Raw genomic sequence first — 20847 nt, 5'->3', positions numbered from 1 at the left:
TGAAGAACTAGAAATATATCTTCGGATATGGCTAATATGGGAACTCATTTTATTTGGCTATGCACATTTGTTAGAAGGGTTTTGCTTTTTTTTTTTTCAGTGGCGGAGGCAGGAGAGGGGTAAGTTGGTGATAGGATTACCAAATTTTTTTTTATAAAGGAACTCACTGAAGCATTTTTTTAAAATGCACAGAACAGAAAGGATAGGGGAAATACAGCTTTGAAAGTTACATGTTTATTATATACATAAAAGGAAAAGAAAGTTGTACATGAAGGGTTTACAGTTTCACAAATAATCCTTTTTTTCTAAGATCTACTTTGAACATGGAAATGTTCATTTTATTTCATGTTGTTGTTTAAAATTTAAAAAACAATTGGTCCCCTTGCCTCAAGTCTTTTCACACTCTAATCCACCTTCCACACAGCCACAAAAGTACTTTTCCTTCAGCCTCAGGTTGGCCATGTCACCCACTACCCCAAGAAAACTCCCATAACTTCAGGGGCTCCCTCTCATCTAGAAGATCTAATGGAAACTCCTTGGTCTAGCATTCTGAGTTCTTCTCCACTTGATCCCTTTCTGCTTTTCTGCCCTCAACACACATTACTTCCCTACATCCAGCCATCATAACTCACTTGCTGTTGTTCAGACATGATGCTCCACCTTCCATATCTTACTTTGCAGTGGCCATGCACCATGCCTGGAATGCTCTCCCGGCTCACTTCTATGCCCAGGTTTCCTTCAAGATTTAGCTCATGTGCTGCAGGTCTGCAAGAGGTTCCCAGTCACCTCAAGTACTGTTCCCTTTTCTTTTAAGGTTACTTTGTACCTACTTGATATGTTTTTTGCATATACTGACATATGTACATGTTATCTCCCCTATAAGGATGTGACTGCCTCGAGGGAAGGGACCATTTCACTTGCGTTTTTGAAGCTGGATCTCTTAGTAGAGTGTCTACACACAGTAGGTGATTACAAATAAATGTCTGCTGATAGACTGAAATAGCAGATTATCATTTCTACTAAGAATTTTCACACAGCCTCTCTTTGCTGCTTATATTTGTTTATTTTCATTTTTACTTGCTAAGTACTGTATAAGGGGTATTTCATTTTCAGTTAAGCCTTGGACATGACTGATATTTAAATACTTCATTATTTTACCAAGACGGAAAGATCTAATTAACATCTGATATAACTTAGATCTTTCCAAAGTAACAAAACATTATACCTTCTCTCTCCCCCCACCCCCACCAAAAAAAAAAAGATGTAGCTAGTTTCCTGCTGGAAGGGTACATGTGTAACAAATAAGACTTTTCAACTGATGAAAGCAAAATGTGGAGTATACATTTAGTCCACATATAATGACTGATTTAAATGTCAATGTACGAATTAAAGACTGAACACTGCTTCATGCAGCAAATGACCATTTGGCAAGCTTAACATACAATATGACTTATGACAGTGCATTTACACTCTCATCACCTAAGCCTTGAGATAGTCCCAGGGTTGCCTCAATCACGGAACGTTTAAATAATCCACTTTCATAACTTGCTGGCCAAGAAGAGTTTAATGCTTAGATGTCAATGTGAGTGTGGATGACACTCGGAAGATTTGCGGGAGCATGTTACTCAACTGGTAGAACATTTCTTCAGAAATACTCTGTAAAAGGTAAGGAAAAAGCCTTCATGTTTGTTACAAGACCATAACTTTAAAAACTAAACCATTGAGTAATTTGACATTTGTGAAACTTTTCATGTAAGATAAATTATTTAGATAATTATCTTTCAATGATGACTTAAGAATATGCTGAGACATTTAACTGTTTGCAAATAAATGTGATATTTACTATCAATAAATATGATACTATGAGGTAATTGCTAGAGAGGCTATTTAATGAGTAGTATCAGGACTAAATATGTGCCAAAGTCTAGAGAGAAAACTAGAATGGAAAACCATACACAATAGAAAGACATATGAAGTGACAGAGTGAAATAATAAGCAGAATCAAGAAAAGAATACACATACTGACAATGAGTAAATGGAAAAATAAAAAACCTGAAAATGAACACAATAATAATAACCAAGCCTGGCAAGAAAAGATGAAAAAATGCAGCTCCTTCCCCTTCTTTTCAGAGGTTCGGGAGACTATGAGAATGAAATATCATATAACCTGTCAGGTTTAGGTGGTATGTTGGTGATTTCTGTTGAACTGCTTCCCCTTCCCTTCTTTCTTTTAAAATCTTTATTACTAGGGAAGACTAGGTGAGTAGGAGAGAAGAAAGGTAGACATTTGGAAATGAAGGCATAAAAACAAAATGTACCAACAAAAATTAAGAATTTTTTTGAAAGAAAAAATTACGCTTAAGTGTGAGACTGATTTTGGGTTTCTTAAATCCTTTTTCTGCATTTAAATGCTCCTTCTATTAAAGAAATGGAAGCTACTAAGAGTATACCTGGTTGATATAGAGTGTGTTTTATTAGAGCAACAGACTTAGAGGAGGGTCATACTGACTTGATTAACATACCTGTGGTACCAGAAACTGTACAGTCCTAGAAATCCCTCCATCCCATGAAGCCATTTCCATCATGAAACCTGACAACAAAACAAGTGAAAGTTTAGCTAAGACATGAGCATTGGTCTTTCAAACCTACTGCTCACATACTGTGGGTGCAGAGGCAAATAATTCATGTTCTCTTTGGGAGACATCATCTCTCTGCAGCCTTCTGGGTTGCCTTTTGTCTGATGGAGTCACCAAGTCTCAGAAACAGATACAAGCTTTTCTTAGTTTCCCCTGTGTCTTGTGTCATTTTGATTCAGCAGTACTTAAGTACCATTCTGACAATATACTTCTCTCCTTTGCTTTCCCTCACCTCCGCTAAAGCTTCATAACATTGTTTGCCAAACTGGGTTCTATAGAACCATGATGTTTCATGCCACAGGAATAGGATTTACAGGAGAAAATTTCAATACTTGTAATAGCTTTCACTTTAAAACATTGACTATATATAAAAAATATTTACTACTTGTTGCAATTTTAAAGTATGAAAATAGGTTTAATTTTCGAGATACTAAATACCTTTAGGCCCCCTGAACCAGCAATTATCACTACGGTCAACCCATTTCAAACCCCAAAGTATCTGTGGCCAACTTCATTTAGGAAATTCTCTTCTCAAAAAATGCTACTAAAGATTTCCTGAGAGCTAATTTAATGATTGGTGGCTGGGTTTATCAAGTGAATGTTCAAGCGATATGTAATGAAACGGAAAGTGCTCTGGACTAGAAGTGAAAAGAGCTGAGTCTAGTCCTAGCTCCATCACTTATTAGTAACCCAATCCCTCATCTCTAAGAAGTAAATACCATTATCTACCTTGTCAGGTAAATACAAATATAAGGTGATTTATCATGGTCAATGTTCATAATAAAAGGCAGAGGTGACACGAATCAGAGAAAGGTAAAAAGAACATATTAGAGAAGAGCTAATGAAGCTGTTACACTTTATGATTGGCAAAGGGAGAAGGCGGTCCTTCCTAAAATGTCTGCACATACTAGCTTGTGACAGAAGTGTTCAAAACTCCACACTCTTTTTGGGTTGGACTATTTATAAAGACTAATAGTTGGCCATGTGGACCTTCTTTATGAAATACTAACCTTTTACACATTTAAACACAAGTTCTGCTCTCCTTAAGCACCACGGTATAGTCATTTCCTGAAAACAAAACAAAAATATGAAGTTTCATCAGTAGTGTTTATTATTTTCCTACTGCCGTGCTTTGCTTTTGTGTTATATTCATTTTCAAGCAGAACCTTCTCCTTGTCCCCTTACTAATGAACTTTCCCTTGTAACAAAGATCAAAGGAGGAAAAAAAAAACATTTCAGCAAAAACCAATCAACATATTTGACAGTTCCAGGATCTACCCAACCTTCTCATGGTTTTCATCTTATGCTTTTAGAATTTCAGGGTAGCAATGCACCCCCTTAGTTTCAATATTCACCATGATCTATTAAATTAATCAACATTTGATTATCCCTGTGTAGATTATCCCAGAATGCTTTTCCTCGTCACCCACCATACATTCATATCCTATTTCTGTTGTGGTGGTATGAGGTGGTAGAGTATGCAAGAGGCCTTGTACCTACAGGTCTCAGTTCACCCCTTTGGGTTCCAGGCTATCACCACGTCTCCTTGCTTTTTGGGGTACTCAAGGATCAGGTCACCTACACGGCCAGGGTTTCCTCATCTCTTCACTTGCTGTTCCTCAATATCTTTCTTAGTGATATTTAAGGGATTTATCATTAAGTACTACTGAGACACACACAGTTAGAGAAGGGAGAAAGAAGGAGAATATAGACAAAAAGCCTAATAATTTAGTTTCCAAAGATTCTTTTGTTTAATTCTGATCCTTCATCACTACAGGATACTTGACTACTTTCCTTAGCTCACTAAAATTTTTTTCTCAGTCTATCTAGACCTAGAACTACTCTGTGTCGGCTCCAGAAGCCCACTTCCTCAAACCCTGGCGTAAGGCTAAGCACAGACTTCTTTTCTGCTATCTCCAAGTCCAGTCGCCTTGGAGACGCTGTATCTTTGACCTTCTGGCCAAGGTTTAGGTGAGCCTGTCTGGCCCTCACAAATTCCTAGGAAGATATTCCTTGTTCCTGGGTTTCAAAACACAAGTGATCTGGCTCCATTAGACGCAGCTCTAATTCTCACCTGATGTTTCTCTCTGCTCCTCCTTGAAGCAGATTCTATGAGACAGATTCTCTTGGCAGGTCAGGCAGGACTCCACCTTCCCCCCTTCACCTTCTCTCCCACCCTGACCCTCATCCCTTGGATGCTTTTCCCCAGACTAACCTGCTCTCTCATTCTGAGTCTGATCTCCTGTGTCTGTCCCTAGCTTGTGACACTGGCTAAACTAGGGGCACACCTCAGGTACAAGAAGATTATCTATGCCACTAATCTATCATATTGCTATGGATAATTAAGACTGGATTGTTTAGAATTTCTTAAAAGGACGGAATTATTTCATATAAATACTTTCACTAGCCCCTTCTTTCAGTTCTACTTGGTGATAAAAAGGATCTCACGTCTTTAAATGCCTTTTTTGGATAATTCCTTTAATGGTTTTCCCTCATCCTTCAATATTTTTTCACCTTCTTTCATATATGTTGAAAACTGAATGTCATTTAATTTTCAAATTGACAGTTACTTTGATACCTTCAAAAATCCATGGTTTTATTGATATGGATACTCATTCCAACTAAACAGATGCTAGACCCTTTTTATAGATGGCCTAAAATATTTCTGGGATTTTAAGTTAATAAACTATTCTAATTTAACCTGTAACAAATATCTCCTATGTAACATGCATACTTTAAAAGGCATTATAAACTTTCCACCCATACATAATATAGAGTCCCAAAAGTTTAATGCAGCTTTAAGCTTAAAAGCTTTATTAGCCTAAAACTACACTAAGACTTTTGAGACACACCTCCAAATAAGCTACATACACTGAAAGTTAGAGATGTGAAATTACAATAGTATAGTGTTCCAAGGCAAGTCAGTATTGCCTGAGGGAATAATATATCACCCAAAGAAACAGCTGTGGAGCTTTTTACGGTGTAGAAGTTTTACCAATGTTAAGAAGATGCCATAATAAGGAGGCAAAAAGTGTCCAGAAACCACTAAGGCCACTTGACCTCCTTGCTGATCTAAGACTTGTGGTAATAAAGGGCAATGCCAAGACAGGATATAAACTCATTTGCAAAATCTTAGAGAGGATGATGGTTCAAGATCATAGGCTGGATTGATTAATAAAACAGCTGAGAGTGATGGAGGAAAAATGAGTCTGCAGAAAGCTTCATGTGAGACCCAAATAACCCAGGTCATTCCAAAAGTATATATAGCTGAAATTGGAAGGACAACAAACAGATCTATTAATATTTCTGTAACAAATTATTTTAATCATCAATGATACTACATTTAGACTAAAGCCTTAGTGCTATTTGAGGAAAGAGAATTGGCACTAAAAGACATCAAGACAGGAAGAATAGCTGGACTAGACTGAGGACACACAGAAAAAAATCCATGCTGGATTTAACAGTATTGAAGAATCAATTTTCAAGAGGGGAAGATATTCAAGGACAGGGAAAAAAAAGATATAATTACCCTAAAAAGGTAATTGAAAGGTAATTACTAACTAACAACCCATGTCTACTTCCTAATCTTTAGAAAAGCTTTATGAGAAAGATGATACAAGTAGAATCTTTGATGAAAATACAAAAAAGAGAAGAAGGCAGACTTTTATAATTCTTTATGCCATATCATATCTTTAGTCATACAATTAACTGAAAGTTGTAGAGAATACCAGATTATGATGTATTTTTTGATTATAAGAAAGTATTTGACTTGGTAGGGAAAAAAAACACCAGCCTTAAGGGCTGCCCTCTTAGAAAATGTCCCGTTATGTATGTTAAGCATTATAGAATCATAGGATAACAGAGTTGGAAGGAACCTCAGAGTTCACCTAGTCCCATTTATATCTGAAGCTGAATCTCCTCTATAACTGACCAAATAAGTGTTTATTTGGCCTCTGAAGAACACTAATGAAAGAGAATGTGCTACGTCTTGATGCAGCCCACCTAAGTTTTTTCTTACATCAAGTCTGAATACGCTTTCTTTGCAAATTTCACCCACTGATTCTAGTTATATCCTGAGTCCAGCAAAAAAAAAAAAAGTTTAATCCCTTTCTAGATGACAATCCTTCAAGACGTATTGCACCCCCCTAAGTCGTCTCTTCTTCAGGCTAAGTGCCCCTGGCTCCTTCAAGCAGTCTTTCTGTGGCATAATCTCAAGGTTCTCCATCATTCTTGTTGTTCTCCTATATATGGGAGCTCTCTAGCTTACAATATTTTGCACGAAATCTGGTGCCCAGAACTGAATGCGATGCTCCAGGACAGATTACAAAGGGATTATGGCCTCCATAGCTCACAACACTGCATCTCTTTCTTTACAAACATTTAAAATCTTGTTATTCATGAGTTTGTTTCTGAGTCTCTTTCCCCTCCTCTAATCAGGCGTTAGGACAACTGTGTCTAATTGTATAAACAACATAATACCACTAAAGCAATTAAAGGGGGGAGTTACACTTCCTGAACTCTTCTCTTAGACTAAGCTAGGTCATTACAATTACACAATATTCAGTTTCAGATTTTTCCCCCCTTTCCACTCATACTGTTCAATTACTATGTATAATATTTTCCTGGTTCTGCTTCCTTCTCCCTTCATCAATTTATATAAATCTTCCCATGCTTTTCTGAGTTCTTTATACTTGTTTCTTTGTTGTCGTTGAGCCATTCAGCCATGTCTGACTCTTCATGACCATGTGGCCCATAACATGCCCATTCATGGGGTTTTCCTGGCAAAGATACTGGAGTGGTTTGTGATTTCCCTTTCCAGTGGATCACCTTTTGTCAGAAATCTCCCCTATGGCCTGTTAATCCTGCAGAACCCTGCATGGCCTAGCTCATAATTTCACTGAACTATGCAAGCCTCTCTGCTATGACAAGGCAGTGATCCAGGAGGGGTGTTGTTTCTTATGACATAGCTATATTCCATTAAGTTTACGTACCACAATTTGTTTAGCCATTCCTCAGTTGGTAATCAGCTAATTTTTTTCCAGTACTCTGCTACCACAAAAAGTGTTTCTATAAATATTTTGGTTTATATAAGCCTTTTCTTATGTACCTCTAATAAAACAGACTAAGATTGCACTAATTTTTTTTTGTTGCCATAGCATATTACTGACTTTTATAAAGCTTTCAGTATACTAAAACTCCTAGAACTTATTCTTTCCTGTTTTTAAAAAATTCATTTCAATATATTTCTTTAAAATTAGGTTAAATTTTTGATAACATTTATCTTTATATCACCTTCATTTCTAAATGTTTTCCCCCATTCCTCTAGTGACATCCCCTGAAACAAAAAAAAAAAAGGAGAAAAAACAAGTGGTCAAACTAACCAACCCATGAACCAAGTCTGCCAGGTATCTCCTGCCTTGGTGTTTTTCCCCTAAGAGACCTTTCCTCAGATGCAGGCGGGCTGCAGGGTTATTTGGCCTTGGATGCCACCTCAACCAAAAAAGTCACTTGTGCAGGACAAACAGAAAGTCATAAGAAGAAACTACAAAATAAGGGCGGGGAAAGGACAACTCTTAGCAATGAATCACTTGGCTCCTACATCACAGGAAAGAAATGTTCATTAGAGTAGACATTATTCATCAACACTTTGAATGTACTTGGGGTGTGGATTCTTTCCACAGCCTGCAGAGCACTGCTTGATGGTCAATTGCTTCACTAGAGATTCAAGAGTCTAAGGATCTAAGGATGAGGAAGGATGAATTTCCTTTTAGAGTGTTACCCTCCTTTTCCTCTCCTCTTGGGCTGGGGGGCTGGTAGCCAGGATCACTAGGTGAAGACCTTTCCTGGACTGTCTGGAAGAGGGAAAGACCTCTTTGAGAGAGATGTAAGAGCCCACAAAGCTGAGGCCACTGTTACTAGAGCCTGCTCCAGGACCTCACAGAGGCTAGAAAAGTCTGGGGAATAGGCAGATTGGTAGGGTGACCTGTTCTAGTAACTATTAAAAAAGTGAATGAGGTTAGTTTAGTGTGACTTGTTCTTGGTAAACCCATGTTGACTCCTACTGATCGCTGATTTCTTTTCTAAGTTCTCAACTTCAAAGCTCTTAATCACCTCTTTCAGAATTTTTACCAGGGGCAAATGTCAGACTCACTAATCTATACAGTCTGTGGAATCCATGTTTTTCTCCTTTTGGAAAATTGGGATATTTGCCTATTTCAAGTCCCCTGGAATTTTTAGATCAGACTTCACTTAGAATAGCTGCATAGAATCACACATTTAGATTGGGAGTAGAATTTGGGGGCCATCTAGTCCAACCCTTTAATTTCTGAGATGGAATCAAGGTCCAGCGAGGTTAGGTGATGTACCCAAGGCCACAGAACAACAGAGGCAGGATTTGAACCCAAATCCTCTGATTTCATCTTCAGAACTCTTTCTACTATATGATTGCTATGTCTTTAGCTATTTTATTTCTTTACGTGTACTGGGCTTCAATTTCTTCTTAATCATGTTTGTTTTACTAATGTCCTTGGGAAAGAAAACAGACACAAAATGACATGAGCAGTAAATGCCAGACCTTGAAAAGAGACTGGAGAATCAGGCTTTGTTAGCATGTTGTGGGTGTCTGGTGCACACAGTCTGCAGACTTCAAGCACACTGACTTCAGGTTTAAAACTTTACTTATGATCTTAATTATATATGACAACTTCTCAATGTGCATAATTTAGACTACTTTCTGCTAACCAGATTGGCTCTTCTGATTAATGTTGGATCTTCTTGGGAAAAAAGGTATGAATTTACAAGCAATTTTAGTGTTTCACGGTATATTGTACAAATTGGACATGACAATGATTCTCTTAGCTGGTGATTCAGAACGTGGACTGCCTAGGGACATTCTGCTGCTGCCTTGCATTAAGCATGTCTTGGTATGTGCCTGAAACACTGTTACCATTCAATCTCACAGCCACATTGGGGTGGTGGTCATGACTACTTTCTGGCTTTATATAGACGAATCTCAGACCTGTTTGTTAAGCCTGAAATTCTCTCTTGCATTTCCAAATGTCTCGATATCTTGAACTGCCTAATTCACCATGTTCAAAACTGAGCTGATTATCTTTCCTCCCAAACCTTCCCTTCTTCCTAACTTCCTTATTAGTGTTGAGAGTACCACAAACCTCCTAATCACCCAGACTCAAAGTCTAGGTTTCATCTTCTAATCTGCTTCCAAGTTCTATAGATTATGCCTTTGTATCCCCAGCACTTGGCTAAATGTCTGGTACATAGCAGGTGCTTAAAAAATCCTTGTTGATCAAGTGGATACTGGAATGATTAAAAGTACTCAACTACCTAATGATAAGCATGGAGGGAGGGTGGGGTGGAGTAACTGTACCTTAGTTCTACTTCAATCTCCTATCTCCTATGAATTTGAGGCTGATGCCAACGATTATATGTAACAATTCTCAGATTACTGAGTCAAAACTGGTAGCCCAGTTTTCTTCTTGATGACAAATGTTTGCTTTGATTAATGTGTATTTTCCTTCCTTTTCCTTTTTTTCTCTGCATTGCTTCTTTAATTTTGGTGCAATTTCATTCAATACTTTGCTCTAAGACAGTGCTGTCCAACCTTAGGTTTTTATTGAAACAATAGACAATATATTTTGATTTGCCATTTTAGTGAGAGCTCTGCAGTAACTGGGCTTTGTTTACTAAACCATTTATGTAAATTTCTATGCATAAATTGCACTGCGGGCCGGGCCGCATGTGGCCCATGGGACACATTTTGGACAGCCCTGTTCTAAGACATAGGATGTGGCAGTTCATAGCTGCTCGGGTCTGGATCCACAGCAATAACGGATCTATATTCAGTATGCACCCTTATTTTTAAGGTGGCAAAAATATGAAACTACTATGGCTAGTAGACACAAATTATTATGACATTAAAGAGAAAATCTGGGCTTGGGCACTTGTCATCTTTGTGCACAAAGGTATTATGGCAAATTTCTAAAATCTTGTTAATTACATGCAAAAAACAATACTTGTAAAACGGTTTAGGAGCCTTACACAGGAAGCTAAGGACAATTACCTCTATAGCCACTTTACTGATTTTTAGGTTTGCAGGATAAACTTCATGACCTGGATGGGAGGTTTAAATACAACTAGAGAATCATGGCTCAATATACTTATGTGAATTAAATTGAATGCTTTGGAAACCAGTTTAATGATCTGCAGCTGGCTGTCCTAATTTAAAACATGCAACTTTTGTAACCCATTGTGGGAGAGGGAATGCTAACAGTATCAGATGTCTGGAAGTTAATCTGAACTGAGTGACTTTTGGAAACATTGTTTTTGAGGTTGTTTTCCACCTACATATAACCATTTTTATAAACTGGGTTAACCAGGACCACAGCTGCAGAAATGTTTGTATTGTGACAGTCATTCATCACAAACTTTGTTACTTTATTCTCCAAATACTCTTATAGATAGACAAGTGAGTGGCCGTAACTCAAAAATGGCAACAAGTTCATCAACATGATTGAGGATTTCAGTGCCGGAAGTGGGATTTCATAAAGGAACTATGGTGGAGAAAGTGGCGGTGGCTGGGGGTGGGGGGACGGGGACATGAGAACTATGAAAAACAACTCCATAACCTGACCTCTCCCAGTACCCTGCTGTCTACAATTTAGTTTACAAAAGTGATTGAAAGGGAAATTAGATCCTCTGATTCATTTTCTATAAGGAAATGTCACAATTTTTAAAAATCTGAAGGTTAATGGAGTCTGGTTAAAAGATCAAAGAACTAGGAGGCACAAGTTACTTAAAATATCTTATATTGAATACTAAATGAGTACTAATAATCCTTTGCAGTTACATAAAAATAATACTTATATAGAACTTACATGAATGATCTCACTTGAATCTCAGAGAAACTAAACTGTTCAGTTGTAGCACTAGTAAATGCCCGAGGCTAGATTCAAACTCAGATCTTCTTGACTCTGAGTCCAATCATTTGTAGTGGGCTATCCCTAACCTAGTTGTGATCTGTTTCAAATTATGTCTTGTGTAAAAACCAAGAATATGCCTATTCTTAAATAGGTCAAGTCATGAAAAAAAAGGTTACATTCTCTTTTCACTATACTGTAAAATGCATCACTGACATAAAATTTTCATGTTTATTTTAACGAACACATTTTCTCCTCATAATTTTCCACCTAACATGTAGGACCTCCCTCCCCTCTCTCTCCTTCCTAAGGGTGAGAGCCAGCATGAAATAGTTTTATAGAAAGTTGGTCTCCAAGTGTAATAGAAATTTGGACTTCAAGATCTTTCCCACCCATTAATAGGCCATGTGACCTGCTTACATCACAGGAAACCTAAGTCACATGGAGGAGCTTGCTGGGAAGAAAAGGAAATTGTATCACAGGAAATGCTGAGAGAGCAGTTACGACAGAGCTGAGGGAAAGAGCAGATGTGTAATAGCTGTGCTGTGCACTTGCTTGTTGGTGGCAAGGCCCCAGCAGGGGGAGTAAGGTTGTGAGATGGAGTGAGTCTCTGCTACAACATTGTATCTTAAGCTCCTTGCTGTTATGATAAAGTGGCCTTACTGGTGTGGGAATAAGAATGCTATTATGTTGGGATGGACTTATTGGTTATGAGATCTGGTTATTTGGTGTCTGAATAAATGGTTTACTGCTTCTGTCTTCTATGTGGAGTTTCATTATTTTGTGATATGGAACCACATAGGCATTTTGACAATTATCATCTATACTGTGATTATTACTCTGCTGATACACCAAGTCCAGAAGCCTTGGGCTAAGGTCCCACCTCTGACACAGACTAGCTCTGTAACCTTGGCCTGGCAAGTCACTTAAGCTCTCAATGCCTCAGACAAGTCTCTAATATAAATACTGGGGCATTATTGACAATAGGAGTTTCTTCACCAATATGATCCCCCATACTGATAAAATCACAGATCTAGACCAAAAGCACACTGTGCTTGTTCTCCACGATGGCAACTAGGTCCATTATCTATTCCAGGTCTATCATGGGTGCCAAAGCCCTTTGTTCTGTTCAGTTTCAGGCTAGTATGGTCCTCTCAGTCCTTGCTTCAGTTCTTAGCACTGTAATTTTTTTTTTTTTGCAGGGTTGGGGTAGGTGGGGTTGTAAGTAATGAAAATGGATGATGAGGAAGTAGTGGGGAGAAATCTTCAGAAAACACTCAAAATAAATAATAGTGCAGAATGGGTGAATAAATGACTAGGACATGTTTAAGATCACAATGCTACTCCAACGTAGAAAGCAGCCCTTGACAACTTGTTCATGGGTTTTCTCCTTTTTTGAATATCATCAAGATGTCATTTTTTTCCACCACCAACTTACGTGTGTGCTGAGATAATGCAAGCTAATTTGAATAAGAGGCCAAATAATTCAGAAGATAAATCTGCTACTGCTAAAACCAAAAAAAAGGAAGAAAGAAAAAGAAAAAAAGAAATCATGCAATCCATTTCAAAGCTAAATACAAATGATACTAAATTATTCACCATTTTTGATTTTCCTTGTCACTCTCCAACACCATCAATAATGCAGAGTTTGTTGTATATTTATACAATCATAGCAATTTTTCACCAGCTTACCTCTGACATATCATGCACCAGCAAGAGAGGAATACTAATCGTTGTGATGTCATGAGTACAGCAAACTTTTAGAATATTTCGGAGGCCCATTATGGCAGGATCACGAGCTGTGATGTTACCAGATCTCACGTTGTCATCCACACAGAGATGGAAAGCCACATGGATTTCAGAGAGATTGGAATGCCGGGTAATATAAAATTCTCCTACAAACAAGAGACATCACTATATTTTTCAAATGAATAAATCACTCTCAATTACATCCAATGTAATGGATTAACAGATATAACCAATAAGCTATGTTGTAGCTAAATCAATACTATTAAACCATGTGTACTCTAGGTCCCTATCTGAGAAGTCAGAAAGTTATGAACTCCCAACAACACCACTCCTGGACTTAGCACCAAAGAGATAAAAGATAATAAGAAAATGATGAATAAGTAAAAACATATTTATAGTGGCGAAGAACTGGAAACTCGAGGGCTGTCCATCAGGTATGGAATGGCTGAACAAATCACGGCACAGGACATCATGGAACATTTTTGTGCTATCAGAGCTGACAAAAAGGACAGTTTTAGAGAAACCCGGGGAGACTTGTAAGAAGTGATGCACAATGAACAGAACCAGGAGAACAATTTATTATTCATTATACGACATTATAAAGACAAACAACTCCGGAAGATTTAACAATTCTGATCAACCCAATGATCAACCATCATTTTAGAAGATCGATGATGAAGCACGCTAACTACTTCCTAACAGAGATCGTGATGAATGGATTCAATGTACAGAAAGAGATAAATATTTCTGGACATGAATTTGCTTTACTTGACTATGCATATTTGCTAAAAGGGTTTTGACTTTTTTTTTCTTTTTTTTGGAGGGGGGGCAGGAGAGAAAATATTTTTGTTAATTGAAAAAAGAAACAAACAACAATGACTGCTCCCTAATTCCTGCACCACTGCCATGGTTCACACTGTCTAGGTAGGTAAAGAAACAGTTGGCAAGAGGAGCAAAGGAGTGGGAAGAAAAATCAATTTTGTACCACACATAGACTCATCACTGAATCTGATTCAATTAGTGACAAAAGAATAAAATGTTCATTTTCTAAATGTGCATTAATTTCTTTTTTTCTAGTACCTAGGGTTCTGCTTAGCAAATCTACATTTCTGGCACACTAAGAGATATAGAACATTCTTTAGCCCTAAGCATTATCAATGGATATGAGAAATATTTAAAGGTACCACTGTTGGCCTGAGACAAAGGCAAAATAGGAAGAAACAAAAGAGAAGATAGGAAAGAAAAAAAGAAGGGAACGAGAGAAAGGGAAAGGAAAAGAAGGTAACACAAAGGAGGGCAGCACGGTGAGGAATGGCGAGATGACACTTATAGCCTGGGTTCATTTAGTTCATTGAGACATCATGGTGGCAGAGTCAAATGACACTTCTTTTAAAATCAGAAGGCTTAAGTACAAGTGACAGGTCTAACAATTACTACTTGTGTGGCCTATGGCAAATCATTTAACCTCTCTGTGCCCTGGTTTACTCATCTGCAAAACAGGAATGGTAATTGTTGTATTACCTACATCAAGAATTGTTATGAGAAAGGCATGTTGTAAACTTTCCATCACTGACAATGTAAGGTGTTATTCAGTGGCACAGGCGACCTACTGCTGCTCTAATGGAATGACTGAGACAATGTAGTTCCTCAATAGACTTCATTCTACTTTTACTATTGCACTCAAAGCCTACTATATTCTTTGCTAACTCACATCTGTGGGTCAAGTAACAGCCAAAGTCTACCCGGGAGGCAAAATGACTTAAAAGATTCTAGAGTCAACTGTGGAGAGTGTTAGTCAGTCCCAGAACTCCCTCTGACTTGGGCAACTTAAGTAACTTCTCTATTGGCCTCAATTTCCTTTTCAATAAAATAGGAACAACTTACCTGACAATATTAAATTAAACTGAGCGTTGATTGGGTTCCTACTACATGCAAAGTATCATTTAAGTGCTATGGAGGAGACATATAGAAAACTAAGATATTGATCGTTTTCATCAATAAATTGTCTTTTCGAATATGAAATCTTATAATATGAAAGCACTGTTCCCTTGGGACTAATTTACTATGAGCTAAGTTGTCACTGAATAGTTTGATATTCTTTTCCATAATTTAGACCTACAATAAAGCCCTGGTTCAAAAGCAACAACCAGCCACTTAACCTATCAGGTTTTGCCAAAAAAGAGCAAGGAGTTCAAGGAATGAAATACCGATACAACAAAAGAGTGAAGTTAAAAACAACAAAAAAATCTCAGACGTCAGTGCCTCCGGAACAGATAACAAGACTGGCACAATTTAAGAAAGCCACAAAATATGGATGATTTTAATTATGGAGCTGATGGAAAGGAATATGATGAACTTTGTCTCAATGAATTTATTTTTAGATGGAGTGGAAGATAGCTTCCTGTTCCACAAGGTGGAGGAAACAGCATGAGATGATGCAATGCTGCTTCTAACATTATCCACCAAGGTACCAAATCTGAAGGTGGAAGGAAATTTGAAGCCTGACAACCACAAGTAGCCAGCTGGATTGCCAAGAAGAGAACAAGAAATGGATATGATGTTTACCTGATTAAAATGTAATGTGATTGACATGTATAAAAATCTACTCTTGAGATGTGACTGTAATGAAACTAATTAACCAGGGGAAGAATGGACTAGCAGTCAAGAGACTGGGTCCTATTCCAAACTTTGGCACTACCTTGGAGCATCTGGGCCTCCGTTTTTTCATTTGTTGATAAATAAGGGGGTGGGGAGAGGGTTGAATTAGATAAGTGTTTTCTAACTAATGACTAAATTCTATGACTACCATATTGGACTTGTGATATATGAATGTTGTCAAGTTTAAATTCTTCCAATTACAAAATACTTAATAAGGTCCTGCTGGTAATCTTTTCCAAATTAAAAAATTGTAGCACAATGTAGCTGAGATCAAGTGAGTTAAGCCAGGATGAGGAATAAGAGCCCCTAAATTTCCAGTTGGTAAAAGGATGAATAAACATCCAAGAACACTACAGGAAATGAAAGAAAGGGGAAGTAAGATAATCTGTTGGGAAATGAAAATAGGACAAATTCTAAATCAGATGACCCATGCACTAGAAGTTCAATTCTCCTTCTGTTTGTATCTCAGAAAGAGTAAATATTTCTTGGCTCGTCTCTCTAAGAAACTAAAAAACAATGAATAAAAAGGAAATCTTAAGTTAAAAGTGATAATACCATATAACTAAATGACAGAACTTTCTCCTTTGGAATCAGGAGAATATCTGAGGCAGTATATTTTCCTGTGAAATTGTTCCTTAAACCAAGATATAAAAAAGATAAATAGCCAAATTATATTATACAAATACAACATTTTATTTTGACTGGTGGATGGTCCCAATAAAAAAAAAAAGCTATATTTCAAATCTATCATTTCAGTGTAACTGAATATAAAAACACAAAGTAAAAATAGTACTCACCAGGCAAAATATTTGAATAGTTTCGTTCAATATTCTTAGCCTTATCATCACTTCCTCCATTCCGGTTTCCTGAATCTGTACATAGGATAGGAGAATATTATCATTACCACAGTCAATATCTTGTATTTATGTGATCTCTTCCATTTTTAAAGAGCCTAAGACATCATATATGTTTTAAAGCTATACAACATTTTAATGAGATATGTGTGACACAGTTATCCACATCTCTCAGAAGAAGAAACTGAGGATCCAGAAGTGATATAGCTAGCTCAAGATCACAGGCAGTGTCTGGTGTAGTGGAAAGCATATTAGACTAGGGATCAGAAGATCTGGTTTTGAGTTCTAGTTCTGAAACCCTCTTGGGCCTCAGTTTCCTCATCTGTAAAACAAAGAAGTTGAATTTAATGAATTCTAAGGTCTTTTTCAGCTCTAAATCCATGATCTTATTCACCTGTAAAACGCAGCCCCAACTTTACTACTTCATTACTCCTCATCTATCTTCTAATCCTGTCATTTTGCTGAAACTGTACTATCAAAGTCAACAAAAAATATTTAAATGCTTCATCCCAGTCCTCTTCTTCCTCGACCTCTCTCAACCACCTCATCTTCCAGTACACTTTCTCCTCCCTTGGCTTCTGTGGTCTTCTCTCTCCTAGTTCTTCTACCTATTCCTTTAGTCTCTTTTATCTGAGCCTAATTCAACTTCCCCTGAATGTAGATGTCCCCAAGATTCTGTCCACAGCCTTCTTCTCTTTTCTTTGTACACTCTCAGGGATCTTGTCAATTCCCATAAGTTTCAAATATTATCTTTATGAAAAGGATTCTTAAATCTATTTATGAAGAAAAACAAACAGCAAATACGATGGGCAAAGGGGATTTCTTTTTGTACCTGATCTGCGGTTTCACTGGAGTAAAGAACTCTTGGGAAGGAAACTCCCTCATACCAAGGCAGATCTATACCTTCTCTACAAATTATGTTCTTTGCAAGTTGCCTCCAGGCAACCTCCAGAGATTAAGAGATGTTCCCAGGGTCCCAGCTAGCATATATCAGAAGCAGGATTCCTAGACCAATATCTTCCAGAGGCTGGCCTCTATCCACTACAATGCCTCTCCTCGTTACCCTGTTAGAGTTAACGTGCATAGTCATTATTTTTTTTTAATCAGTAAGGGTATGGTTTCATGTAATTCTTTTCTTTTTTTCATTCTGTCTTGTTTAATCTGTGGTTGTTTTTTTAAAGGAATTAGGATATTTAGGTTTGGGGAGGTGGAGAAGGGGATGGATTATTCTTGTTTATCTTCTCATTTTTAAAATCAGGAAGCTGGACCAGATAGCCCTAAGATCCCTTCAAGCACTAGATCCATGATCCTATGACTTTGTCTGTCATTCATCAGTCTTATTCACTCATATATTTGAAAATTTTTATCTATGAAGTAAACATAAAATTGATTACTTGTCTATCTCTCTATTGGCTCCTTCAGGGTTACCTGCAAAAGATGTTCTGGTCTCCCTATTCTTAAAAATAAACTTCACTTGAGCCTAGCATTCTATGATTATTGTTCTCTTTTTCTCTTCTCATAGCCAAATGCCTAGAAAAAGCCATCTACACTTGTTGCCTATAGTCCCCTCTCCTTTTACTCATTTTTTAACATCTTATAATGTGGGTTCTAACCTCATCATTCAACTAAAACTGCTCCTCCCCTAAGTTACCGATGATCCCTTAAGTACCAAATCCAATGCCCTTTTCTCAGTTCTCAACTGTGACTTCTGAAGCATTTGATATTGTTGAGCATCCCCTCCTTTGAGATCATCTCTCTTCTTTGGGCTTTAGGGGCATTGATCTTTCCTAGTTCTTTTTCTGCTTGTCTGGTTATTTCTCCTCCATTTCCTCGGCTAAATCATTATCCATGCCCTGTGTTCTGTATATGCCCTATGGCTCTCTCGTCTTGCTTTTTCTCAGTGAGATCAGTGGGTTCAATGATCATTTCTATGCCAATCACTCCCAGATGTATCTATCCAGCCCATTTCTCTCCTGAATTTTAGTCTTGCATTATCAACTGCCTACCAGTTACTTCCCACTGCATATCCTATAGGAGTCTAAAATTTAAATGTCCAAAAAGAATCTGTATCTCCCCCAAACTTGGCCCACTTTCTAACTTCCTTATTTCTTTTGAAGACACAACCACCAAGCCATCCTAGACACAACTTCCAAAGTGCTATTCTGAAAACATAGGTCTAACTATGTCAAATCCATCCGTGAGAGTATTTTTATATAACAACATGTGGGGGTTCCTTTAGGAAAGTGGACTTTTATAACCCTACTTGTTTTACTGACTCACTCAAACCACAAAAGTAGTTGCTTGAACAAGAACAAAATAACATCATGATGTACATGCACTGCCTGTGGTTTGCAAACTTCCTGTCATTTGCAGCACATATGCTGTCTTGTCAATATAGTCAGAATTCTCCCAAACTCTTCCACACTTTTAGAGGCCCCAGTCTTCATGTCCTTGTCACTTCTACAGACTGAATGAGTAAAATAAGAAAGGATGGATAGAGGAAGAGGGAAGCCTGTATTAGGGAATTTCTATAAGACGTGTGGTGAGATAAATTCTCTTCCATTTTCTTCATGTGGTCAGCTCTGTTCTGAAACATATTTCACAGACTGCCACAGAAAGCCATAGGACTGCTTAATTAGTTTCAGGTTCTCAGTGAATGAGAAAAATTTGAATTGTAGTGAATACTCAATAATATGTAAAGGTCCAGGACAGAAAAGGTTGTTAACTAGAAGAATAAAGGGGAATTTCCTAGAGGAGATGCCATTTAATGTGTACTATGGTAGGAATTCAAGAGTCGTCAGAAGACTTGGATCTGAATCCTGATTATCGCTTCTATCAAGCCACTTAGAAAGTTTTGATAGAAATTGGAGCTCACTGAGCCCAACTGGCTCATTTTACAGATGAGGGATATAGAGTAAGAGAAGTCAGCTACGTTAACTAGGTGAACATGAATATCACTGCTCTGATTTATACTAGAAATGGGAAGGGCGAATATCCATGAAGTAAAAAACAGAATAATTTCTTTTTACTTGTGATTTAAAAAATTGTAGCCATGAAGAGGGATCATATATGCTTGGAAGCAGATTCAGTAGGTTAAATTTTATAACTAAGTATTCTATGTATGTATCAAGTACATATTTTTGTACACGGTAATGAATTACTGGGGGTACATACAGACCATTTCTGTACTGTTACTGACATTCTGTTCCTAAATCATATAACACTACAACAATACACAATTATATAAAGAAAGAAAATTTTACAGGAGATGTGTGATATTCATTTATCAAAAGTGTTTAAAAGCAACATTTACTTAAATTTTTAGCTAAAAAGGGAGGTTTGTGTCTACTTTGGCATGAATTTATGTGTCTAATTTATGAAAATGTAAAGAAATATGAGATTTGAAAGAAGTGATGTTAAATGAACAAAACAGAATGAAAAGAACAATAGAACAATATACACAATTATTAACACCATATAAATAACTGACAACAAAATAGTTAAAAAACACTGGACAAAATTGATACTAACTTGTAAAACACAGATCTTTTTTTTCTTTTAACAAACAAAAAGCAAATCAAGAGCTAAACTGCAAGTACTGCCTATCAGTTGTAAATTACTTTAATGCTGTTTTGCTTAAGTATATTGGGGAATTTTATATTGTGGATGATTGCATTGCATGCAAACTTTGCATGATGTATGAAAAGAAACTACATTGATTTTTTTTTGAAGGTCTTAAATGTTTATTGGATGCAAAGCACAATAACTTGACACACACAAACACACATATGATTTATATGTTATTAATTATATATTATATGTAAATAAATTATATATGTCTGCATATACATACACACATATATGTGTATGAATTTTTCATGAGTTCCTACAATCTGGAATAATTATACTCATTTTTCCCAGGTAAATTATAATAAACTACATTGATTTTTAAAAGATTTTTTTTTAACTGAGGGCTTTTTAAATCTAAACAAGAGCAAAGCAAAGAGCTCTGGA

General features: G+C 37.1%; 1 protein-coding gene across 1 annotated transcript in view; it reads right to left on the bottom strand.

The window, feature by feature from the left end:
• Positions 1-213: 213 nt before the first annotated feature.
• The window catches only part of C5H12orf4 (chromosome 5 C12orf4 homolog), a 52873-nt gene continuing 32239 nt past the window's right edge, over positions 214-20847 (bottom strand). Inside the window, exons 10-14 of the mRNA XM_036761508.1 lie at positions 16777-16851; positions 13265-13467; positions 3647-3704; positions 2523-2590; positions 214-1656 (exon numbers count right to left, since the gene is read on the bottom strand). Coding sequence (XP_036617403.1) covers positions 1564-1656; positions 2523-2590; positions 3647-3704; positions 13265-13467; positions 16777-16851 — 497 coding nt within the window. The 3' untranslated portion in view covers positions 214-1563. The remainder of the gene's footprint in view (positions 1657-2522; positions 2591-3646; positions 3705-13264; positions 13468-16776; positions 16852-20847) is intronic.

Source organism: Trichosurus vulpecula, chromosome 5, assembly GCF_011100635.1.
Source record: "Trichosurus vulpecula isolate mTriVul1 chromosome 5, mTriVul1.pri, whole genome shotgun sequence".
In the NCBI taxonomy this organism is placed as follows: Eukaryota; Metazoa; Chordata; class Mammalia; order Diprotodontia; family Phalangeridae; genus Trichosurus; species Trichosurus vulpecula.
The sequence above is the reverse complement of the archived record's forward strand: the minus strand, read 5'-3'. Positions and strand labels throughout refer to the sequence as shown.